The sequence below is a fragment of the Aythya ferina genome (assembly GCF_964211825.1).
Source record: "Aythya ferina genome assembly, chromosome: 2".
NCBI lineage: Eukaryota > Metazoa > Chordata > Aves > Anseriformes > Anatidae > Aythya > Aythya ferina.
Window position 1 is genome coordinate 61,972,216 of NC_140297.1, and position 26,505 is coordinate 61,998,720.

The 26,505-nt window shown below is 41.6% G+C and overlaps 1 protein-coding gene across 11 annotated transcripts in view; it reads left to right on the forward strand.

Moving 5' to 3' along the window:
• Window positions 1–26,505, forward strand: part of BMPER (BMP binding endothelial regulator) — a 157,453-nt gene that overhangs the window by 13,009 nt on the left and 117,939 nt on the right. For 5 of the 11 annotated variants that reach the window (XR_014689856.1, XM_084510367.1, XM_084510370.1 and 2 more), the window contains exons 3-4: window positions 13,265–13,364; window positions 26,075–26,157. Coding sequence is in view for 10 of the 11 variants with exons in the window: in XM_084510367.1 (XP_084366493.1) it covers window positions 13,265–13,364; window positions 26,075–26,157 (183 nt within the window). In the remaining variant the exon portion in view is untranslated. Of the gene's footprint in view, window positions 1–7,827; window positions 8,006–8,786; window positions 8,916–12,413; window positions 12,536–12,569; window positions 12,779–13,264; window positions 13,365–26,074; window positions 26,158–26,505 lie in introns of those variants that run through there. The other 6 variants (XM_084510369.1, XM_084510368.1, XM_084510371.1 and 3 more) reach the window with 5 other exon arrangements.

Genomic DNA, 26,505 nt, shown 5'->3' on the forward strand with positions numbered 1-26,505 from the left:
GGGAACTGGCAGAGGAGCTGGCCAAGCCACTGTCCATCATTTATCAACAGTCCTGGCTATCGGGGGAGGTCCCAATCGACTGGCGGCTAGCAAACGTGACGCCCATCTACAAGAAGGGCCGGAGGGCAGACCCAGGAAACTACAGGCCTGTCAGTTTGACCTCAGTGCCAGGAAAGCTCATGGAGCAGATCCTCCTGAGAGTCATCATGCAGCACTTGAAGGGGAAGCAGGCGATCAGGCCCAGTCAGCATGGCTTTATGAAAGGCAGGTCATGCCTGACGAACCTGATCTCCTTCTATGACAGAGTGACGCGCTGGGTGGATGAGGGAAAGGCTGTGGATGTGGTCTACCTTGACTTCAGCAAGGCTTTTGACACCGTCTCCCACAGCATTCTCCTCAAGAAACTGGCTGCTCTTGGCTTGGACTGGCGCACGCTTCGTTGGGTTAGAAACTGGCTGGATAGCCGGGCCCAAAGAGTCGTGGTGAATGGAGCCAAGTCCAGTTGGAGGCCAGTCACTAGTGGCGTCCCCCAGGGCTCGGTGCTGGGGCCGGTCCTCTTTAATATCTTCATCGATGATCTGGACGAGGGCATTGAGTGCACCCTCAGTAAGTTTGCAGATGACACCAAGTTAGGTGCATGTGTCGATCTGCTTGAGGGTAGGAAAGCTCTGCAGGAGGATCTGGATAGGCTGCACCGATGGGCTGAGGTCAACTGCATGAAGTTTAACAAGGCCAAGTGCCGGGTCCTGCATCTGGGGCGCAATAACCCCAGGCAGAGCTACAGGCTGGGAGAGGAATGGTTGGAAAGCTGCCAGGCAGAGAAGGACCTGGGAGTGATGGTGGACAGTCGGCTGAATATGAGCCAGCAGTGTGCTCAGGTGGCCAAGAAGGCCAACGGCATCCTGGCTTGTATTAGGAACAGCGTGACCAGCAGGGCTAGGGAGGTGATCGTCCCCCTGTACTCAGCTCTGGTGAGGCCGGACCTCGAGTACTGTGTTCAGTTTTGGGCCCCTCGCTACAAGAAGGACATCGAGGTGCTTGAGCGGGTCCAGAGAAGGGCGACGAAGCTGGTGAGGGGCCTGGAGAACAAGTCCTACGAGGAGCGGCTGAGGGAGCTGGGCTTGTTCAGCCTGGAGAAGAGGAGGCTCAGGGGCGACCTTATCGCTCTCTATAGGTACCTCAAGGGAGGCTGTAGCGAGGTGGGGGTTGGCCTGTTCTCCCACGTGCCTGGTGACAGGACGAGGGGGAATGGGTTTAAGTTGAGCCAGGGGAGTTTTAGGTTAGATGTTAGGAAGAACTTCTTCACTGAAAGGGTTGTGAGGCACTGGAACAGGCTGCCCAGGGAAGTGGTGGAGTCACCATCCTTGGAAGTCTTCAAAAGACGTTTAGATGTAGAGCTTAGGGATATGGTTTAGTGGAGGGCTGTTAGCGTTAGGTTGGAGGTTGGACTCGATGACCTTGAGGTCTCTTCCAACCTAGAAAATTCTGTGATTCTGTGAATAAAATGATGTTGGCAGGCAGAATGTAAAGCATGGAAGCTTTTTAGTCTGTAAACCAAGGGTCGATGGATGGATTGTTTGCAAAAGCTGTGAGTAAAAGAAGGCTGGACAATTAAAATTATGCATTAAAATGTTGTCAGTGCAGCAGTGCAAGAAACCTCTTTAACACAAGTATGGCAAAGGCCTACGGTCTAAAAGCATTAAGCGTTTCTGGAGAAACTTGCTGATGTGGATATTTAAGATGTAGCATAATGCACTGATACTGAACCAGAGCTTGTCTGACATGAAAGTGATGAGGAAATAGAAGAAGTATAGAATTTGTATAGCTTCTGGAAAAATATCTGTGTATGTCAAATTTAACTTGGCAACTTTCTTAATCCGCAAACAAAAACTCTTCGACCCCAAAATCAATCTGTAGTGGATTTTTATTTTTTTTAAATAAATGAATAGAGTTGTAGGACATGGTAGTAAGAAATTAGAGTGGTTTTATGTACATGTTGTTACAAGAAGGGTGTGTTTTCTGTGCCTAGAACTGTATATAATTATTTTAGTATAGAATTACTATCTTTGATATTATCAGGTTTCTTGGCATAATTAAACCAGTCCACATATGGAAACATAAAAAGGTAGGAGCCAAAAAGGGAAAAAGAAAGCAAATCATCTACAACAAAAGGGAGGCTCACTGGAAAGCAGCGAGATGGAGAGATTATTAAGTATCTCCAGCCTGTTTGTTGGGCATTGCCTCTTTCATACAGCACAAAGACAGCACAAAGACTACTGGTGAGACAGAGCTTTAGTTGAGTCCATGGATGTGACATGACTCCAAGAAAGCTATGTATGACTCTGGAACCAGAGGTGTAAATGGATTTTAAGCATCTTCTGGAAACTTAATATTACTATTGTGTTTTTGTGGACAGCTTGTGGCCATGCCCATGAAACAGTGTTATCATTAGATTTCAGTTAACTCACTGGCTGCTGCTTAGACTGGGCTATTGGCCCAAGCAGCCCATGCTAACTATCTTGTCTCCTCCACTGATAAGACAACTCAGAAGAGGGGTTTCTTACAGCCATCATGCTGAGCAGAGAACTAATGGGAAGTACTGAGTGTAAGGCTGTACCCTGAGCTTTTCTCCATTTTGGGGCCAAGTACCTCATTCTTTGTCATTCAGGTTTCATTGCTCTGCAGTCACTCATGGAAAACAGGAGCATCTCCTCTTATGTTGTACAGTTGAGTAGTTTGAGACCGTGGGAGAAAAACAACTTGTAGTGAAGTAATGAAATGTTATTCCTGTTCCATTGCAGATCAGGCTGTGACTTGGTGATGAAGACCTTCTCTTATTGCAGAGTAAGGCACAGTTCAGTTAATAAAAAAGTTTCTAAGACCTCAGGAGGATACTTTTCAGTTTTCTTCAGTTTAGCCCTGGGTTATTATTTTTACATGGCACTTAAGTCTCTCATCATAAAGAGTCCTGCTTATGCTAAAGGTGTGAAACCTTTGGATTTTGTACCATCTTTCCTCTTCCCCTGTGGTTTTCCTCCTGGCTGCCTGGGTAGTAGTGCTCCTGCCTGAGCTCTTGCTTTTCAAAGGGAACAGGGCTGTTCCACACAATTAAATCATCTGTGGCTGCCTTTCTAGCACTCTGGACTTCCAGCTAGGCATAATCCCTTCCCTGACATTTGAGTCTCATTAATTGGGTTAACAAGATGCTATCTGCACTCCATACTTATGTAAATATAATCAGCTAGCAAAGATCTTAATGGCATCTGATATATCACACTGCCTTTACATCAAGAGGTACCACTGCAGGAGTTGCTTCCAAAAGCAGGTTATGTTCTGGGTCCCACAGGGCCCCTTATAAACCGTAAGAAATGCTGGTGGTCAAGGCCAACTGTTCAGATGTCTTTAAAGTGTCCCACTGGTGACTGAAAATCACTTTGTCAAGATGACAAATGGCTTGCGCATATCCCATTCACCTTATAGTTTCGCTCTAATGTCAGCTCCATTTACTTGTCAGAAACAGTTTTTTATTTGTTGTTGGTTTTATTTTTATTTTTTTTTACTTCCAGCAGTGCAAGGGTAGAGGAAGGAGTGAAGGGGACACAGGCTGAGAAAAATCTGTGTGCATTGCTCCTATTCAATGTATTGTTATAGTCAAGATTCACCAGCTTTGAACATTCCCGAATCTGTTTGTTTGTACATGTGCAAAACAGAAAGAAGGGAATTCAAATTTCAGAAGTGAGAATTGTCCCTGCAAGGCAAAGATTATGCAAAAACATGTTTTAACCACTGGATTTTTCAAGCAGAAAGTGGTTGTGCAATATTAGTTTCTTATTTTGGACAGCAAACTTCTTTCCATAGCCACATTTAAAAATAACTGCATAATTAACTGGGCCTACCCAGTACATAGGGCACTGTGCATGTGTCTGTGCTGAAGAGCTCAGCTCAAACCTCTGAACTCACGTGGGTGGTTTCAGTGACTGCAATGGTATTGTCATGTGGCTGAGTGAGCAGTGCTGTGAATAAGGGCTGCTACATCTCGCCAAAAGCAGCAAAGGCCAGGCCACAAAATATGGTCAAGGTCAACTAAAGGACTGCGAAAGTGACTTTGACAGCTTTGGCTTTTCGTTTCCTCCCAATGACTTCCATATCACTTTTGCTCAGTTCACAAGTCCAAACGTGCTTTTTCTCCTAGTAGCTACAGTGTTGGCTGAATCTTTGAAAGTCAAAATATAAACCTGATTTGGCAAGGTGGTTGGTCAAAACAAAGGGAAGTATTTTGACCAACAGTGTATTCCACACTCTTTCTTATAGCAGTAAAGCTTTGCATCCATCAGGAATCTGAGTGAATCTAAGGAAGACTTGTAGAAATGAGATGTGTCACGTAAAACATCATTGTGGCATATCTTTTTCTGACCAAGTTTTCCCATGGCCTCAGCCTTCTTGCACTGGCACCAACTGGATGAAGATGCTCCCACATATCAGTAGTACAGAGCAGTTGCAGCAAAGAGGAGTGAGCCCCTGTGATCTGGAGGCAGCATGAAAAGACCCTGAAAGCTCTTGCCCCTTCAGACAGTCCAAAATGCTCTTGCTCCCTGAATAACCTCTTTTTTTTTTTTTTTTTTTTTTTTTTTTTTTTTTTTTTTTTGTGCTTTCCAGTTTAAAAGCTCTGCTATTACTGTGAGGCTTCTAACAGTCCTTTGGATTATGAAGCTGGGATTGGCAGGGATTTATTTATTTATTTATTTTTATTATTATTTTCCAGCAAAATAAAATTAAGAAATAAATTGTAGATTGAAAATATGGAAGAAAATAAAAAATCCTGCTCCTCCACTCCTACCCCCCCACCCCACCCCCTCCACCTGAGATCTTGTGTTGCTGCTTCTGGCATGCATCACATCTTTGAGGATACAGTATCATGAGAAAACTGTCACTTAGTGATATATTAGGGTAATATATCATGAGAGCATCGTTCCTTTAGAGGATATGGGCAATAAAAGACATGATTCTGGCCAGACAGAGCAGCAGGGGACCTTGCTTTTTTTCCTTCCCTTTTCTTTAATCTAGCCTGTTTTTGTGTTGTACAGAAGTGAGTTTCTTCATGGGATATGACTTGTTGCAGAGTAAGTTAGGAGGCCCATAGGGCTTTTTAAACTCTTTAAGAAGTACATGGCCTCAAGGGCTGCTTTGTTCAAAGTTTTCAGAGCAGGTTCAAACTCAAAACCAGTGTATTTTCCTCTATCTCAGTCTCCAGTGTAAAGTCTGAGTAAGTAGACGTCAGACACAGAAGGCAATAAAGACACAATGACAGGTAACTATTGTTTGGACAGCATATATTTGTAGGTTTAACCCATCAAAATGTGACGAAGTAATTTCTACTATGCATAAATAAAATATTTTTTTAATTTAAAATTTATTTAAATTAAATTTAAAGTTATTTATTTTAAATTAAATTTATTTAAGTTAAATTTTAAATGAAGGCCAAATTAAGGTTTAATTTACATCAATAGAAGAGAAATTACCATCAATCAGTATTTGACCTATAATAGATGTTGTGAACTCATCCAAAAACAGTAATTCTGAACTGATGGATTCATATTTTGATGCCTTTTTTTTTTTTTTTTTTTCCCAATTTCCATCATTTTGCATTTATCTCATTGGCAACAAATTTGTTGGAAAATTAAATGAGAATTGTCTGTACAACTGGGATGGAAATAGTTAAAAAAATAAAAAAAGAAGCACCTTGATGGGAGGCTCTATTGATGGGACTAAGTTAATATTAATTTTTCAGACAGGACAGAACAAAACCACTTTTTTTTTTCAGTTGTTGAAAATGCAGGAAAGGGGAAAAGACGTGAATTCTAAATGCACAAATCTCATGAATTGCAAAGGTGTGGTCCCCAACAAGAACCTCAGAGTGTGACCCTGGATGGGTAGTTTTTTGGACTGCAATACAAACTGCTGGGAATTTCTGAAGACCTTGTCTTTTATTGCTGGAAGACACTCATACACTATTCTGTTGTCTCATGAAGTTTTGCCTTTAGCTGTGTAGTTAAAGAAATGTAATGCTGGTGACACTTAAAGTGGAGGTGGAGATGGGGAGGTGGAGAGCTAAGATGTCTGGATCCTGTTCTGGCTTTCTGACTTAATGTGCAGTTATGGTCATTTTGTTCGGCTGTGCTTACTTTGTTGATAAGCTCTGGAGCAGAGATCTGCTCCTATCATGTGCTGAGGTGATGTATGATGTTACAGGACCCTGATCCCAGCTGCAGTCTCTGCAGTTGTGCTAACACAAACGAGTGTAGGAGAAGAGCGTCTTCCTTTCACCACATAACAGTGCAGCAGGCTGCTGTCAGGGGAGATTAGGACTGAAGCAGGCCACAGAGGTCACTTTCCTCATGCTGGTAAACATCATTAAACACACTGAAAAAAGTATCTGTTCAGTCTGTAAGGGGTTGTGAGTGATGTGTCCTGAATGACTTGCACATACTAATGTGCTCCTCACAGTGGTGGGGAATACCCATTTGCGGTGAAATTTGGTGTCATCTTTCAGCAGGGCCTTCGCTTTAATCCCGTTTCCTAGGGAGTGGGGAGAGCTTGAATTCAGGAGGTGGTGGCTGGTACCACCACTGAGAGCTGCTGCCTCCTCCCAAGCAGGGAGGACAAAAATTAGAGATTACAGGGATGAAGGAGTGCATTGGAGGCTACCACGTGCACTGCACAGTAAAGGAAAAAGGGACTTTTTGGGTTGAACTCATGTATTTTGTTCCTGACGAAATACTGTCATTTGCATCTGTCTAATGCAATTCGTGCTGAAGTCTTGGTTGTGTTGTACCAAGGGCAAGGCCTTGATGCTGGAAGTACTAAAACATATGTTTGGCTGCACTGTTGTGAATTGTACCATTAAAATTAAAGATATGCTTAAAATTAATAGGATTTCTGTCTCTCTACAGTGAAAGGTATGTGCCTTGGTGTTTGTGGGTTTATGTGAGTAAACAAAGAGACCTGTATTATTTTGCAGAAAATGGCTGCATAGGGGAATATCTTTTCCACCTTGAATTTAAAGGAACATTTAGTGTGCTGAACCATTTTTGTTATTGTACCCATAACATTTGTTTTTTCAAGGAAAACAGATAATCAGACGAGAACAAGGGAAATGAATCCATTTTCTGCCCTCCCTTGACAGTGGTCTGAAATGTCTGCAAACCTCTCTCCTTGGGAAGTGGTGTCTCCTCCTTGAGGCCTAAGTATACAGTTCCTACTCAGGAAGAGAAACAGTCACTGCAGACAGCAGGCCCGCAGCACTTAGCAGGGATTGCCTGCTTGCATCAGCTCCACCAGTTATAGGGAAGTTTGCAAATCGGCCGTGAGACATGAAGTTCCTGTCAAGAGTGCCAAAGGAGAAGGGGTAGCGTTTTCAGAAAGTGCCTCAGGATTTGTCTAGACCATGAGTTATGCACGTGTCTGAGCCTGTTCTCGAGTTCGGGCTGGCCCAACATGGGGGCTGTCTGCCTGTAAGCATGGGTGCAGACATGCAGCTGGGAGCCTGTGCTCCCCAGTTTTGCTGAGGGAAAGAGCCATTGGCCAGAGCTGGTCCAAACCCTTGCTCCTGTGGCTCATATGGAGTGAGCATGGCTTTGTGGATGCTTGTGAGGATGCCCTGGCTGTGTGCAATATCTGGAAGAGAGCCAGCAGTGTGGGTGGTGGTGCGCAGAGTGCTTCAACTTGTGCTTCAGCCTGTCCTGCACCTCTCAGTGGGGATGTTGCCTAAGGGGCTTGAGTGCACCGGCCTCATTCATTTTAAATGGCTCTTTTTTTTTTTCTCCCAAGGTCATATGTGCACATCTGAAAGCTGCATCCCAAATTCCCTGGGGGTAGCTTTTGCCATTGTCTGAAAATTTTTATTATTTTGGAGGACGATCCCACAGACTTCTTGCAGGAACTTCAGGAGACTCTGAGCTACTCAGGGAGGAGGACTCAGTGAGAGTTACTAATGAGCATCATAGAGGTACTGTGATGAATAATGGTCAAAAATGAATGTTTTCAGGATTATCCATTAATGATAGTTCATACTTCTACCAAATCTGTCCTTGTGGCTTTTACAATCTCTCTCCGTATAAGCTTTTTTGGTTAAATGACAATTTAAGCATCATTTTTGCTATCCAGCATAAATACTCAATATTCTCAGGATATCAGAAATGCATTTACATAAAAAAGTGTGTGTGTGTTTGGGGGGGGGGGATTTTGCATCGGAAATCAAGCCCCCTGAGAATCTACATCTGCGAGGTCTTCCACAGCTGACAGGCAAGTTGTGGGCTCGCAATACTGTTGATGGGTGTAGCCCTGAAGAAATGAAGTGGATTCCTGATTTTTTTCCTCCAAGCCAAATCCAGGTTGAAAAGAGCCATCCTCCTGGTGGCTGCTGTGAGCCGGCTGGAGCCCAGTGGGGAACCCTTTAGAAAGTTGGCTGCAGCTTCCAAGCTGTGGTTTGGCACTCGTCCTCTCTAAGATCCCTGCCAAATATTCAGATTTATTTTTAGTGTTTTTTTCTTTTTCTTTTTCTTTTCATGTTGGCATTTTATTTAACTGTACCACATGAGTTTAAGGCCGTTAGTTTGATATATTTTGTCACCAGACTGGGTTATTTTGTGCAGGGGTCTTTGATGGAAGGTAAAAATACGAGGTGTGTGTGGAAGGTGAACAAATTGTGTTGAGAGTGGGTTGCAGTAAAGGCAACATGGGGCAGCAACACCAGTATAAGCTCTGGTTACTGTATCTGTCCTGTACAGGAATTTGACATCACCTTTGCAAGCAAAGTTCAAGAAGAGACCTTTGGATCCCACTGGCAAAATGTGGGAGAGGGGAGAAACATGGGCAACCAACAAAACTTTCTGATCTACCCCCAGGCACATTGAAAAGTGAGTTCTTCACTGTCAGGCTCTGTGAGGGCAGGTGATGAGTCCAGGGTGATGCTCCAGCACTTCCCTAAGTTTTCCTTTCCTAGGGAGCCTGAGATTTCAGCGCAAAGCCTTTACCGAGTGCTCACTGGTGAGTTGCGTCAGCTGTGGCAGCATTGTTCTGGATTAGCCTGACCACTTTTAAAAAATACATATTTTTCCAACACTAATAAAAGCCTTAGCCGAGGTTTTGCGATGTTCTCTCCCTTTCTGTGTATGTGTGTGCCTGAGCACTAAATTAAAAAAAAATAATAAAAATCCCAGATGTGAATCTATAAACCATCTGTTTAAAATTGTGCAGGACTATAATTAAAAGTTATTTATTATGAATCTTGGGATCCTATTATGGATTTTGACTGACTCCCAGGTTTCTGATTTAGCAAATGGTTTATGTATTTATGAGCCATGTGTCTCTTCCGCACTTCTCAGTGCCAGAGTGCATGCCCTTTAAACAAAAGGAAAAAATCCCCTACCCTCCCATAACTGTTGGCTTCTGAATGTTGCCGTCTAAGAAGTTTTCTCTTAAGAACAGCAAAAATCAAAGTATCTGAGAGCTTTCAACAACTCCGTAGACACTGTTGACAACGCAGAGGGAGGTTTGGTAATACAGCTCTCCTTCGTGCAGCTACTTAGCAACTATCTAATGTATGGCTGGGACAAGTATTGAAATGTTATGAATACTGGGAGTAGTAGGGGATGCATTTGGAAGGAAAGGATTTGTTGCTAAAGTCCATTTGCTTTCACACTCCCCTCTGCCCTTGTGAAATGGGAGGGAAGGAGGCAGCAAAATTGAAATAAGCAGATGGACAGTACGCATTAAGAGCAGTGTTTTGGATGACAGGGTGAAAAAAAAAAAAAAAAAAAAAAAAGCTCCTGGTGACAATTGCTCTTTGTTTAAGCCTTGTACTTTTACACCCCATGGGCCTGTGAGATCTGCGGTGGATAATGCCTTACTGCAATAGACTAAACAATGATTTACCAGCCCTGTTTTATCTGCTGCTGCTGTCCTATGATGGATCAGCATGGTATTAACCCTTTTCTCCACATCTTCTGGCATATTTTTTCATGTTTTTCTTGCATAGTGTGTTAGACACCTTAGGCTGGCATCTGACACAGACAGTTTCTGAGCTGTCTGGGGCTCCCCTGCAACAACAGCTTAGATAGGAGGAGGAACATCAGCTTTGTGATTACCACCCTGCTTCAGGGCTTAGCTGTCCTTCTTATGGTGGCAAAGGATTGGCTCTGTTTTACCTGGGATACACAGAGCTGTTCTTACAGGCAGGATGCTGCAGCTTCTTCTCCAAAGGACAGAGCTGATCCTGCTTTTTTTTTTTCCTTTTTTTTTTTTTTTTTTCCCTTTTTTTTTTTTTTTTTGTTTCCTTTCTTTCTTAAAAGAAACCTGGGGTAAGTGTAGAACCTTGTCTTGTCTACACCTTTCAGCACTATGCTGCAGCGACTCACTGTTGAAATGGTGATCCAGGTTCAGTGCCTGCCACCTCTGGAGGCAATTCAAAGACTCGTCTCCCACTTTTCCCACAAGTATCTTTGCTGTCAGGACCCATGGCCTTTGAGAGTGTGAGGGACAAGACCCTCTTCTGCTGAAGCTGGGCCACTGAGCAGCAAGTAATTCTAGGTCTACTGGGATATAAATGTGTAGCCTACTGCTAAAGGCACACTCTGAGGGGTGAGGACCCTTCAGTTCCCAGTGCTGACCCTTGGGCAACTAATGTGCTTTTTGTGGAACAGCTGTTTGATATAAAACCGTCCTCAGCACCAGGTCATGAACTACAAAATCATCTGTTCTGAGTTTGGGGTTTAGCCACTGGTGCTGCTGATGATAAGGGAAAAAGAGCGAGATCCAAATTTGGCTGCCCACCTTTGGTTGGCTCAATGGTACCAAACTTGGCAGAGATAATTTCTTATTGAAGTAATCTAGGCCAAATAGGAGACTTCTAGTTCAGAATGCTGTCTAGCAAATACCACCTGTTTAAATATACATGTATGTGTTAGGGCCATCCTTAGGAAGATTTCCTGTCAAGAAATGATCATGTCAGGATGTACCTGAGGGCAGAGGGAGGCCATGCTTAGGAGAAAAGGGGAGAAGCTAGCTCAGAATTCAGGCTGCAGGAGATGTTTTTCCCAGAAGTCCAGCAGCAAGCCTGCCAGAGTTGAGAAGCATTTGGACAATGTTCTCAGACATATGGTTTAATTTTTAGGTAGTTCTGCATGGAGCCAGGAATTGGACCTGACAATCCTTGTAGGTCCCTGCAAGCTTGGAATATTCTACAATTTTAGGAGGTCCCTGTGAGTCAGGGAACAAAAAGCAATACGGAGCTGTTTTACTCCTTATTCCTCTTTTTGCCATCCTCAATGGAGATTTCATCCTGAGGAAGGCTGAAGGGCAGTTGCCTGACAAGCCCCACAACGTGGGTTCTACCCAGCTCGTTTGGCCCAGAGGGACACTGTGTATTACATATCCCACGTGTCCATGACATGTCCCAGCTAGGTAAATCATGTTTTCCAAAGGAGTATACTACAAACATGATTTTGCTTTTCCTTCAGACCACTTTCACTATGCAGAAGACTGTCCTGCAGGTAAAGGTAGTAGGGTCACTAGGCTTATTAAATCTCTTATTGAACAAATTCTTGTTAAAGAGAGTCAGATCTTAGCAACACCCTTCAAAATACAGACTGTGTGTAGTAGATTAAGTAAAGTTGTTTCTGCTGTCCTTCAGCAGGCTGACATAAGGCAAAATCAGGGGCACTACGTTCATATAAGAAAACCAGAATTTCACCCTGTGCTCTAGAAAGAAGTTGCTGAGCCAGTCTTGCTGATGTGGCTGCCTTGTGCCAACCCAAAACTAGAGCACTGTCATAAATTCAGCTTAACTAGCCTGTTAAATTGCATTTATGGTTGCTCTGCAATGCTGGAGTGATGCAAAGCAACCAGCATGTGTTGGTGACTAACAGTGACCTGTCTCTTTACAGTAGTTGTTCATGTTGCTGCAGCTGCTCTTCAGCCAAGCAGCAATTTAAGGCTAGATTCTCATTTACTGATTTCACACCAGCTTGGCTAGAGTTATTCCTCATTTACACTGATAAGATTGAAGAGCCTTTATAGCTCCCGTCAGATCAGGCAGTGACTTTGAAGAAAATAAAACCTCTGATTTTAGACAAAGGGCTGGAGTGTAATAAAAGCTGTGTATTATCCTTCACAGGCACCTTGAATGAGGCCACAGGGAGCAGAAGAAAAGGACTGGAAAGCATGGTTTAGTTTTATGATTTACATTTTTCTATCCCTTTAATTTTTTGGTCTCTAATTAAGTCACAAGATGGGGTAAGGTGGGTGCTTGCATCTAGTAATGGCCACCTGTGTCACTTAATGAACTGAGCTACTAATTATAGGTGGAGGTCACTTCAGAGGGTTACTTTCAGTCAGGAATTTCAGGAAGCAAAATTTGACTTTAAAAATAACAACAACAAAACAAAGTATTTGTTTTCTGCCTTTTTTTTTTTTTTTTTTTTAAATGGTAGGGTTATCCAGAATGGTTGATGCTATGGGATAAAGCCAAGCTATAAATGTAATGTTTCTTGTGCTTGTTGTCATACAAACTATATTGATGTTTCTTAATATGATCAATGTGCTCTTTGGCCTTCATAATTACTGGCTTTTTGCCATAGAAAAAATGATACTATAATGTACAGTGATTCTACCTGCTTGTATTGTTTCATTGATTCTAAGCATTTTGGGGAGGAAGAGATGAATTACAGTGTTTTATAGTACAGTAATAGCCACCTCTTTTGAAGGGCCTCTGGATAGTCAGGTAATACTACTAGCTAAAAATGATTTTCAGTGCTGCTAGAGAGTTTTGTTTTCTCTGAGGTTTCTTTTCTTCATCTGTCTGTCCTTATGTCAGCATGAAAAATGACTCCTGAACTCTGTAGTTCATGGGGTAACACCTCGAGTATGTTTTAACAAGCACATCACGTAGCTAGCTGTCTGTTTAAGTAAAGTGGACTTCTTCAATAGGACACGTTTTCTGTACTATGATGTGTAGTGATTATGAATTGCTGTTTTAGCAGGTTTTAAACTTCATTCACTTGTGCTCCTGAATAATTCAGAAGCTGTCTTCTACTGCATTCCTTCAAGGGCAGAAAGGTGTTTTCAATCACAGACTTCTCCTGAAGCAAGAGAACAGATTGTTAGGCTCACATATTATTTTCTGAGTTGCAAGAAACTGAACAGTGGATTTGGTTTATATATATCTTTTTTTCTCTTTTCTTTTTTTTTTTTTTTTTTATTCCTCCAGAATAAGGAAGTGACATGCAAAAGAGAGAAGTGTCCCATGCTTTCCAAGGAGTGTGCTCTTGTCATTAAGCAGAGAGGAGCTTGCTGTGAACGCTGCAAAGGTGTGGTTCTCTTCTTATTATTTCTCTCTTTTAAAAAATGTTATCAGTTCAAATTTATGTTGCCAGAGACAGGACAAATTTGGAAGCTTCTCAGCTGGACACCAAAAACTTCAGAAAGACAATAACCACAGTTATAATCCATATATTTAAAAAGCTGATGGAGATTCATAAATTCACATATTCACCTCATGATTATTAGTTCTTGTGCAATGGCAATCCTTTAGAAATCCATATTGACTGTACTTTGCTGGTATGTTGTCAGTCTTTTGAGTGATATCTCCTGCTCTAACTTTATCTATTGGAAATATTTTAGTTCAAAATCAAACTGATTATAATTACAAGTACGGAAGAATTCCTCATGTGGTATGTAAGAGGAATCATGCTTGCTATTAACAAAAATCATAATATTTATCCAGATTATTTCTATTTTTCTAGATACAAGCAAACCAAATTCTAATACTTCTAGTAAATATTTCCTGATTCAAATAATAATATTGTGGATATTTTTGTTAAAGCCAAAGTGGGCTGCAATCCAAGCATTATGTATCTATTTCTTGACAAACACTGTATCTTGAAAGCTCTTTAGAATGAGCTAATTATCGGATATCATTTAATAAACAACTTAATTATTTGAACATGTATGGTATGCAATTACTATATTAATTCACATGAAAAAATGTGCAAGTAGATTAAGCTGTGAAACAGTCTCTGTATACTGAAAAATCATTTTTTTTTTTTTTTTTAATACTGATTAAGTAAGTAATCAGTAAGTAATATTCTATAAAACACTAATTTTGCTGAAAGACTGCTTACACTGTCCATGAGGTTGAAAATGCTGGAGTCAGTCAGCTTTACTTTTCTTTATTTTTCTCTGTTGTGTAATTCTGCAGTGGTGATAGAGTGGTTTTGGGAGGCAGATGGGGTTGGATAAATTGTTGGGAAATGCAAGCGTTTATTGTCTTCCCTGGAGAAATACAAATGCAGGAAAACAGATTATGCTTAAATTCACGTGGAAGAGACATGATGGATATGTGTTTTTCCTGGATGGCTGCAGAGGTGTGCTAACTGGGCTTTGCTTTGCTTCTGTGCTGCAGCTTTCGAATATTATCAGCAAGTCTCAGTCCAAAGATTTGTCTAAAATTCTGACACTTGAAAGAAACTGAAATTAAATGGAAAAAAGGAGAAAAAAAAAAAGCATTTTGTTTCACAGAATTTTTAGTTATTTTTCATATAAATATAACTTAATAAAATAAGTTGTATTTAGTATCAGGTTTATAGCAAATTATGCCTAAATATTGTTTGATTGTGCTGGAGATTTATTCTTCATTTTAATAAAGGAATGTGTAGTTTGTAAATTGCCTGAAAGCTTTGTATATGTGCATATGCATGTGTGCATTTATGAATACAAAATGATTCTGCATTAAACAAATGTCAGTGTTCCAAAGTTGAGGATACGGGTTTTAGTTTGTATGGGCTATTACCATTAGATAGACATAATTCAGATTCCTTGTAAGATTTTCAGTTTATACTGAATTGGGGTGAGCACCTACAGAACATTTCTAATAGGCTTGAGCCTGGTATCTGCAGATTGGTATGTCTGACATCTCTAACAGGAAAAATAATAAAATTGATACAAAAGATAGTTAGGAGGTGAACGGGTAATTGTGATGTAAGTGGGAAGTGCTATGTCTTATAGAACTGTTAGAGCCCTTTGAAGGGGTCAGTTAAGGATACAGACAGCTGATGTCTTCCTAGGTTTCTAATAGGTATCCAACAATGTTCCTCACCAAAAGCTCCTAAAGAAACTAAGCAATCTAAAGTTTGTAGAGAAACTTTTTTTTTTTTATATCCTTTCTGAGAAGTAAAGCTAAATATGCACTTATATGACTACATCAGTCCCAACACCACACACTGTCATTGGATTGCCTGGTACCCTAGGAAAAGACTGATGGAACCACCTTCACTCTGAGGAAGTTTCTTGCTCTCCTGCTCTTCTGAACACTGCTGAAGTTTCTGTTCTGTGCAAAAATCTGAAACAAGTGTCCTCTGGGAAGTATCTGGGGAATGAAGGGTGTGAACACCAGCCTGGCTGCATAGTGCTTCAGCTCCTTTTGGTGTCCCAACAGCTCTCTGGCACTCCCGGTGTGGAGTTCAGCTGCAGCTGAGACTTGGCCCTGCAGCATTTGTTCTCAGTTACTATTTTGTCAGGCTGCCAAAATGCCCATAGGGAATACAGGCAGGAAAAAGGAAACAGTGATTTTTACTGGTTGCATTTCATCTAAACCCGAACAAAACATTGCAAAGAAAAGACACCAGAACCTGATTTTTTTTTTTTTTTCTTTTTTCTTTTTTTTTCTTGGCTTAGTTCCCAAAACCCAGAAAGGCTTGATCAGGCCTTACGGGTTATTGCCAGTTCCCTTTGATAGCTTCAGGTCTTCCTACCTTGTGAAGAAATGAATGAATGAGTGAATGAATGAGTGGCTGCTGTCATTTGAGTACAACATTAGGAGGATAACATCAAGACCAAAGGGTATGTTTCCAGAATTGGTTAGTGTAGGAAGGAAACCACCATGCATGAGTCATTTGTGACACTGCTGCCAGGATATTTTATTCTATTATGGGGAAGGCATGAAGACTGAGTATGTAGGACCAGTGTTTCTGATAGTATAGAGCATTCTGGAATTAAGAAATACCATATTCCTGCAGCGGTGCATCCAGCTGAGCTTGTGTTTACAGCTTTGCACGCAGGAGAGCTTGAATTGTTGCTAGAGAATTTCTGCAAATTATTGCATGCTGAGCATAAATCCTTTGCTCCCTTTTGGGTATTTTTATGTGAGTTAGATAACTTCTAGCACTTTGTTCCTTTCTGTGAAGAAATCAAAAGGAAAGAAAACAGCAGCAAGTATGGCTTTTGCAATCAGAACAAAAAACAGAATGACATTCACTGTGATGGAAAAACATGTTATCCCTAACATATTAAGAGATTTGGCTTTCTTAATGTTTTAATCCTCCAGACCAGCAATGTGTTTTGACACTATTCCTGACATTCAGCACAGAGTACCTTAGATAGTGAAGTCTGTGGAGCAGGGCACTCTTTCACTGTGTGTTTGTGCAAAGTCTAGAACAGAAAAATGTGGGCCCATGAGTACGGCTCCCTGTTGCAAGGAGAATGCAAACAACTCAGCAAAATAGTGAAAGCTTTCAGTGAAATTATTCTTCTGACAGATACTTACTGTAGTTTATAAAACATACTATATACCTCTGGTATACCACTCACTTTAAAAGTATTAAAATATTAGGCCCTCTTATTACTTTAGCATACGATAAATAGGCCACTTTTCATCTTTAATTTTATTAAATATGTTTAATGAAAACATATGAGGTCATTCAGATTATAGAGATAGATTTGGCAACGTTTAGTTACTTAGTTGGATGGAGACCTGTCACTTGGATATAGAGCTCTCTGTACCTCCAATAAGTTGTTTTCTTCTCTGAAGAAGTGGCATTACCAGCTCAGGGCTGGATAAAGCTTGCATTTTTAAAACTGTGTACCATTGTTTACTCTTATCCTAAGAATGTGAATCTTCCATGGATGTGCAAAGACAAAACCAGCGGGTATTTGTTACAATAAGTATGATTTGTTGTTCTGAAGTTTCTTTCAGTTCTTGTATAGAAATTGGCTTTTTATTTTTGTTTTGTAAGTTAATGAAGTTAGAGGTTCACAAGCTATCCTCCATTGATCTGGTGTCTACCAGAGAATGGAGTCACAGCCCAGGCAACAACAGGGCTAGTTCTCTGGGCTATCAAATATCCAAAGCTATCATGTTTAATTGTGCATTTCTTGGAAAGGATATCAAATATTATGCTTGAGGATTGCAGCCAATTTCAACTATCAGGGCTGGCTTGCAAGGGAAGTTAGAGAAAGGTTATGAGTTTATCACTTTTCTGGCTACTCTACTAGTGCCCTGAAGGTGCCATATGTTTGACATTTAGTTCACCTGTGGACATTTTCAGTATGAGAGAGGTGATATCAGTTTGGTGCCCTGTTGAAAGCATCACCAGAGAAGCTTTGTGTGGGACACTATAACTTACAGCAAATCATTCTATGTGCTAAGACAGCCTCTTAGAGATAAGGATGCAACCTAATCCATGGATGGAAGGGTATAGGCTGGGAAGATAGTCATATATTGTCTTACTAAAATCTTTGTCACTTTTATCTGAATAACCTAGTACCGGCAGAAACTCATTATGGAAAGTGATGGTTTAGGGACCTAATCAAGTCTAGCTGTTCTCGTGGCCTTTCACGTTACTTTTCAGTCTTTTGCTAATGTGATCTGGCTCTGAGCCAGGAGGCTAGTTTCTTGAGGCTAGGGTTATACATTCACCTCAGCACTGACTGTTTCTAACTCTGCATTTCAAGAAAAGACAGGGATTTTGTAGCAGTGACAGATGGCTTCTGAGGACCTCTGTTTGTAGTGTCAGCATTGGTTACTTCTGGTTATGCCTAAGAAAAGGTCTCTATTAAATCACAGGAAGTGGTGATTAAACTCTTCTTAAAAAGGTCTTAGCACATGTGTTTCATATCCCTTTGACATCTCATATACACTTTAGTGTTCAGTGATGCTTCAAATTTTATACTTTTTGTTACCTTGATTACTATAATTCTCCATTTATGTAAGATTTTTTTTATGAACTGTATTGTCATGTTGTCATAATTACTTTTGCAGTCAAGCATCAGTTGCCCAAACTTCTACTATCATAAAGAAGTTGTTCAGGACAATTGTATTAGAAAGTAGTATGAGATTTCTGTGGTAATATATGGATGCATTGATACCTTGTGTATGGCCATTGTGCCCAGTGCAGCAAAGTAGAAGGAAATAAAAGACCAGGAGGGAGGCTTTGCAGGCAATTGTCCTTTTGTATGACTTTGGTCTGGAACAACACAATAAATACTTTAGTAGACTATGACTGGAGTAAGAATTTATTTTACTGTTTAACTTTGAAATTGTAAGGTGTACTGATTGTAAACAGTTTTGCTGGTGTGAGGAAATCAGATATTTGTATTATTTATTTATTTTTATTTATTTATAATTCATGACACCATTCACAGCCATAAGAAGTCACGGTTTTCCAGTTGCCGGGCTTGCCAATTACATTAGGTACTGGATCAGAAGTGAACAGCAGCTCTAGTTATATGGTATTTTGGATTGCAAAGTTCTTATCACAGAACTGTAGGGGTTGGAAGGGACCTCGAAGGATCATCGGGTCCAACCCCCCTGCCAAAGCAGGTTCCTCAGAGAAGGCTGCCCAGGTAGGTGTCCAGATGGGCCTTAAATATCTCCAGAGAAAGAGACTCCACAACCTCCCTAGGCAGCCTGTTCCAATGCTCTGTCACCTTCACTGTGAAGAAGTTCTTTTGCATGTCAGTGCGGAACTTCCTGTGCTCTAACTTGTAGCCATTGCCCCTTGTCCTATCCCCACAAACCACTGGAAAGAGGTTGGCTACATCCTTCTGTCCCCCACCCCTCAGATATTTATATACACATTGATGAGATCCCCTCTCAGTCTACTCTTCTCCTGGCTGAACAGACCCAGGTCTCTCAGCCTTTCCTCATAAGGAAGATGCTTCAGGCCCCGTATCATCTTTGTGGCCCTCCGCTGGACTCTTTGCAGGAGATTCCTGTCTTTCTTGTACTGGGGAGCCCAGAAGTGGACACAGTACTCCAGGTGAGGCCTGACCAGGGCAGAGTAGAGGGGGAGGATCACCTCCCTTGACCTGCTGGCCACGCTCCTTTTAATGCACGCCAGGATCCCATTAGCCCTCTTGGCCACCAGGGCACACTGCTGGCTCATGGTCAACCTGTCATCCACCAGGACCCCCAGGTCCTTCTCCGCAGAGCTCCTCTCCAGCAGGTCATCCCCCAGCCTGTACTGATACTTCGGGTTGTTTCTTCCCAGGTGCAGGACTCTACACTTGCTCTTGTTAAATCTCATTTGGTTTCTTCCTGCCCATCTCTCCAGTTGGTCCAGGTCTTGCTGAATGGTAGCACAACCTTCTGGCGTGTCAGCCGCTCCTCCCAGCTTTGTGTCATCGGCGTACTTGCTGAGGGCAGACGCTATTCCCTCATCAAGGTCGTTGATGAAGATCTTGAACAAGACCAGACCCAGCACCAACCCCTGGGGAACACCACTAGTCACAGGCCTCCAGCCAGACTCTGCTCTGCCAATCACCACCCTCTGAGCTCGGCCAGTCAGCCAGTTCTCAACCCACCTTACTGTCCACTCGTCTATCCCACACTTCCTCAGCTTTGCTAGTAGGATGTCATGGGAGACAGTATCAAAAGCCTTCCTAAAATCAAGGTAGATGACATCCACCGCTCTCCCCCCATCTACCCAGCTGGTGATGCCATCATAGAAGGCAACGAGGTTGGTTGAGCATGACTTCCCCTTGGTGAATCCATGCTGACTACTCCTCATAACCTTCTTCTCTTCCAATTACTTGGAGATGGCATCCAGAACAAGCTGCTCCAATACCTTTCCAGGGACAGAGGTGAGACTGACTGGCCTGTAGTTTCCCAGATCCTCCTTCCTGCCCTTCTTGAAAACCAGAGTGACATTGGCTATCCTCCAGTCTTCAGGCACCTCACCCATTCTCCAGGACCTTTCAAAGATGATAGAGAGCAGTTCAGCGATCACCTCTGCCAGCTCCCTTAGCACATGTGGATGCATCCCATTGGGACCCATGGATTTGTGTGTGGTGAGCCCACTCAGATCCACTTATGGATCCTACAGAATGAATTCTCCCCTCTTCCTCCCCCCCCCCCCCCCCATTGGAATGGGCATCGCTCATTCCAATGGCCTTTTTACACTGCTGTGTTGAATGCCCTTTATACGGCGCCTGTGCCTCACAACTATTGGGCATGATAATTGCAATGTGTCAGCTACAAATAGATTTGATTGTTTGCAGTTACAGAGGAAAGAGTTTGATTTTATCTGTTTAGAGTGAGACTTAAATAGCATGAGATTTTGTATATATTTTCATGCCTCAGTGTTGACAAAGGAAGACCAGGATTACCCAATATGAAGTTTAATTTTCTAGTAGCTTTACTAGAAGCTTGTCAATGGCTTTACCATCATTAAGAGATGTGAAAAAAAATATCGTGTATATGTGATTCACAGTTCTGTTATTTTGCCCAACAGATCTAATACTGCATAATGTGCAAGTTATTGTTTGTTTTTGTTTTGTTCATATTTGCTTTTTTTTTTTTTTTTTTTTTTTTTTTTTTTTTTTTTTGCTTGGCTAGAACTGGTATTTAGTGCTAGCATGCCTGGATCCTTCCTGAGGATTAATTTATCAAAAACTAAATAAAACATGTCTTCTGACTGTTTTCTTTTTCCTGGTGTTTATTTTTGATGCCAATAGAAAGGTTACTTTTTAAATAGAAAGCGGAGGGAAAGCAAGAAAAAAAAAAAAAACTAATAGGAGAAGAAAGATGCTGAAAAAATGAGGGATGGGGAGCAAGTCTATTGTGCACCGATCTATTATTTTGTCTTGGGAGAATACGGAAATGTCTATAAAATTCTCATTAGCCTAAAATAAGCAAAAATCTCTTCTGGAATCTTATTAGGCAACGTCAAATTGAGTAATAAAAGCTTGTTTTTAATGAACTCCTGAGGACACTGTTTGAGTTTTAGCACTACTAAACTGTCTTTTTCCAGTCACTTTCCCTCTTTTTCATGATACTGCTCTGTGCTTGGGTGTCTGGGGAAGAAAGAGGATCATTTAAAAACATTACAGGATCTGGAATGATAAATTACTTCCTGATTGTCAACTTGCCCACATGACAATAATGAAATCTGCTGTAATTTGCATCTTTTTTTTTTTTTTTTTTTTTTAACTTCAGTCCAAATCCATGTGAGGATGCTTAATTTGGAATTAAATTGCTCTCTTTCAAATTAAATTAGCCAAATGTTTGTTAATAATGTTTGAAACTAGGGTGTAAAAAGAAGGTATACACAACATTGAACCAAAGTGGTTAAATTAGTAAATTAGACGAGATTAAACTTTAGAATTAGAACGATTTTATGGTAATTTATTTTGCAGGAATGACTCAAGTCTAGAGGGTCATTTTGCCTTTATGGGGTGACTAGAAGGTAATTAGCAATTTGCACTTGCATATCCAACAATTGACCAACTTCAAAGTATTTGGTGGTTTGGTTTGATTCAGATAAGCAACTTTCAGGTTGCATGTTTATCCAGGACTTATCTGAACTATTTGGGTTGAAGTTGGTAATAGGAACAAAACCTACAACTAACTGAAAGTTAATATTTTACATTAATAAAACACCATTTGTTCTAAAATAAAGAAGTTTGAAAGACTAAAAATTAAGGACATGCTCTTTGACTGATATGAATCACATTAACTCCATTAATATTGCTATGGACCAGCAATATTTAACTTTGTTCCATGTGTAGAATCCTAAAGGTTTTCCTGACTGTGTATATGTCATGAGATCAAAATTACCTATTCATGTTGGCTTTTGGAGTTCCCTTCTTGAACACCTTCCATCTAGCCTTTCACTTAAATGTTTTTATGTAAGTGTTCAGACTGAACTAAGTGCTAGGCATTTAAGTTATTGTGCCAGACTCTGTTCTTTCTTGATTTATTATTTTCCCCTGCTCTCCCTTTCAAATGGTAGATGGAGACAGTAAGTTAATGTAATAATATTTCCAAAGGGAATTAAAATGGCTTTTAGGAACTTTAAGTGTGTTCAGACATACTCTTGTAGAAACAGGCATCAGGGCCTTTGCTTAGGTCTTTGGATGTGAATCACGTAATGAGTGCTACTTTACAAGCCAAGCATGGTGGTGGACCTTTAACCATGGGTGAGCTAGGATGGCTTAACTAAGCTGGCACGTTGTGGCAGGAGGGTTTCACTCAGCTGAATTTGGGTGAGGCTCATAGACTTCCATGCTATAATTAGGTGGGTTAGAAAAGACCACGTAGATGTTTGCAAGTATCTGCTGAGAGTTTTGTACATTGAAAGTGAGGATCACAAGAACTAACTGGTATGTGGCTTTTGTTTCCTTTCCATTTTGAAGAATGGGTGGTGGATATAGCTTTGGTGTTTGCATCGGGCTGCTCTGACTCCCTTACTCAACCTATGTGCCTGTGCCAAAGCTCAGGAGCAGTCTTAGTATCCCTAGCTCTATGAAGACTTTTTGATCCTGGTTTCCTTTTCCAAATTTCATTTTTGCTGCCTGCAAGCTCTCCCTGCCTGCAAGATCTCCCTGCATCTGTTGTGCCATCCACCAGTGCTGGGAACACATTTTATCATCAAAGGCTGGTGAGCAGGTGGAACTTGGGCTCCCCTTGTTGCTTTCCTCAGAGACATCGGCTGGTGCTGCAGGGCAGAGGATTTTGTAGCATAGCTCAGGCATGCACTTCAAGTGAAAGCTGTGAGACTGCATGGACACACCACCTTCATACTTTCTCAGCCAGACTAATCCTTGAACTGAGGATTTCAGTTTAATATGCACATCTGTACATACATATTAGCCCAGGGTCATTAACTTCCTTACAGAGAAAACACTTTACGTGAAAGAACGTAAGTGGTGAGCAAATATGAAAGGTATTTTGCAGTCAAAAATAGTTTCCAACCTGGACTGTGGCCCTGCATTGTGTTGAAGACTCCAGACCTACATGGTAAAACATGCTCATGGATGTTCAATAACACAGCTTGTTCCATTTTGAGTACTTGGAGGACAAGCATGTGTGTAAATTCTGTCTCGGACTGGGACCCGAACCTCTATATCACTTTTTTTTTTTTTTTTTTTTGCAAATTGAGGTTGCTAAAATGCTTTGAACGGATATTGTTTTTTGTCAGGTTTTGCAATGGGAAGGAAGTGAGACTATGACAAAATCAGTACAGAATCAATATTTTTCATAATGGGATTTTAAAATGCTTAGGAAGAGCATAGGGCTTCCAATTCCTCTTTTGGCATTTTGACTTGCATGTGTAAGAGCTGACTAAGAGCGTAATTAATATACTGAGAATCTAAACACTCTTTATTATTCAAAATTACTTCATGGAGGATTTTATACTTTAAAAAAGAAAAAAAAAGTGAGATTCAGATCTATATTTCAATATTTATCAAAGATTCAGTTGCCACAATCAGCTCCTGCAGCTCCTGATCAACTCTTTTAAATCAGCTTAGGTAAGTGAAATTGCTAAAGCACCTGCAAAACTCTAGTGTCCTTAGCACAGAAAAACTTCTGAATGCTGCAAATACTGAAGTACAAGCCTCCTTTTGTTTAAGGTCTTATCTGTAGGCTTAACTGTAAACAAACTTGTAAATAATCTTCATATACCAGGTTCTCTTTAAATTTTGGTTTAAATAAAAAATGATTTTGTTTGTATTTGAAGTTCCTCAGCAGTTTGAGGCTGTGACCCTGAAGCTTCCTTGCACGCTGGGTTTGAGGATTCAGTGTTGTAGGACTGATAACTTGTCTTTATTTTCAGAGGGGTGCAAAATATAGTCCAAAGCAGTTCAGGACAGGGCACCCTGCGCATCAGACAATAGCTGTTAGAGGAGCTGCTAAGTTATAGGTAGGTTTATGTCTCCATGTCATCATTTGACTGATCTTATTTTTGTGTTTGAAGACTCTATGTATAAGTCTGTGTTTCAAAGTATCTGGCAAAACTCCTGTTGATTTAATGGGCTTTTTGAACAGGCCCATTTTAAATAAAATAAACTAGGAAAAAAAAAAAAAAACAACACAACTTGTAGCGTTAAAAGAAAAACAGGCATATTTCCTGCAGAAAGAGGGGTATATATTGCTTTTAAAATTTTTGTTCAGAAACACTTTGTCTTTCCAAGAAATTAAGTTTTAATTGGAACAATTTTGCATTATTAAACAAACTTTCTTAATGAATACTTTATTTTTGACCTCAGTGCCAGGGAAGCTCATGGAGCAGATTCTACTGAGAGTCATCATGCAGCACTTGCAAGGCAAGCAGGCGATCAGGCCCAGTCAGCATGGGTTTATGAAAGGCAGGTCCTGCTTGACGAACCTGATCTCCTTCTATGACAAAGTGACGCGCTGGGTGGATGAGGGAAAGGCTGTGGATGTGGTCTACCTTGACTTCAGCAAGGCTTTTGACACCGTCTCCCACAGCATTCTCCTCAAGAAACTGGCTGCTCTTGACTTGGACTGGCGCACGCTTCGTTGAGTTAGAAACTGGCTGGATTGCTGGGCCCAAAGAGTCGTGGTGAATGGAGTCAAGTCCAGTTGGAGGCCAGTCACTAGTGGCGTTCCCCAGGGCTCGGTGCTGGGGCCAGTCCTCTTTAATGTCTTCATCAGTGATCTGGATGAGGGCATTGAGTGCACCCTCAGTAAGTTTGCAGATGACACCAAGTTAGGTGCGTGTGTCGATCTGCTTGAGGGTAGGAAAGCTCTGCAGGAGGATCTGGATAGGCTGCACCGATGGGCTGAGGTCAACTGCATGAAGTTCAACAAGGCCAAGTGCCGGGTCCTCCACCTGGGATGCAATAACCCCAAGCAGAGCTACAGGCTGGGAGATGAGTGGTTGGAGAGCTGCCAGGCAGAGAAGGACCTGGGAGTGATGGTGGATAGTCGGCTGAATATGAGCCAACAGTGTGCTCAGGTGGCCAAGAAGGCCAACGGCATCCTGGCTTGTATCAGGAACAGTGTGACCAGCAGGGCTAGGGAGGTGATCGTCCCCCTGTACTCAGCTCTGGTGAGGCCGCACCTCGAGTACTGTGTTCAGTTTTGGGCCCCTCGCTACAAGAAGGACATCGAGGTGCTCAAGCAAGTCCAGAGAAGGGCGACGAAGTTGGTGAGGGGCCTGGAGAACAAGTCCTACGAGGAGCAGCTGAGGGAGCTGGGCTTGTTCAGCCTGGAGAAGAGGAGGCTCAGGGGCGACCTTATTGCTCTCTACAGGTACCTTAAAGGAGGCTGTAGCGAGGTGGGGGTTGGTCTATTCTCCCACGTGCCTGGTGACAGGATGAGGGGGAATGGGATAAAGTTGCGCCAGGGGAGTTTTAGGTTGGATGTTAGGAAGAACTTCTTTACTGAAAGGGTTGTTAGACATTGGAACAGGCTGCCCAGGGAAGTGGTGGAGTCACCATCCCTGGAAGTCTTCAAAAGACGTTTAGATGTAGAGCTTAGGGATATGGTTTAGTGGAGGACTATTAGTGTTAGGTCAGAGGTTGGACTCGATGATCTTGAGGTCTCTTCCAACCTAGAAATTCTGTGATTCTGTGATTCACTTAATAAACCTTTACTGTTTTTGCCTTTTTTTTTTTTTTTTTTTTTTTTGATGGGCACTCCTGGATCTTCTCTCACCCTATTATTCAGGGGTAGCTGAATAGTCCCTGAACAGACTGTTGAATTGCCACTGACACATTTTTATGCAAATTGTTGCTGGTTTTGGTTTGTTTTGAATGGTCATAATTTGTAAGCAGCCTGGCCAGTTGTGCACCTGGAGCAGATGTTCAGAGGGCTGCTGCCAACTCTTTCAGGGCACGATTGTGCTTGTCAGACCGGCTCTCTGCTCTGCCTCTTCTGGTAACCCCAGGGAGAGAATAGGACACATTTCAGACGCTGCTCTGTGATCCTTATCAACAGCCATCCAGGGGATCACTGCATTCAGCTGGGTTAATGTGCTTTTGTCTCTTCCTCTAGATTGCAGTTTTGGAGGGAAGACATACAACAGCTCTATGAAATGGCACCTCCCTAACAATCCCTGTATTACATACCAGTGCCAGGTAAGGATGTTGTGAGCACCACAGTAATTGAGTTGTTAGCCTATGGGAAAACAGAACTCTGAGCCTTTTTCATCCAATCCAAATAACCAGAACTATTTTATAACCAGAGCACAATAGGGGCTTTGCATTTAAAGCAGCTTAAATCCATTCATATGTGTATGTGGCCTGCTGCAAGCAGACATTCAGGAAGGTAGGTCGTACATGACCTGAGCACTGTGATAGCCAAACAATGCTGAAAGAGTGCTACAAAGCAGTGACATTCCCTGCTGTTTCGATCTTGAAATAATTCCTCCCTTTTCAGCATGGTAAACCTTTTCTGAGATACAGATTATTATTATTTTAATAATT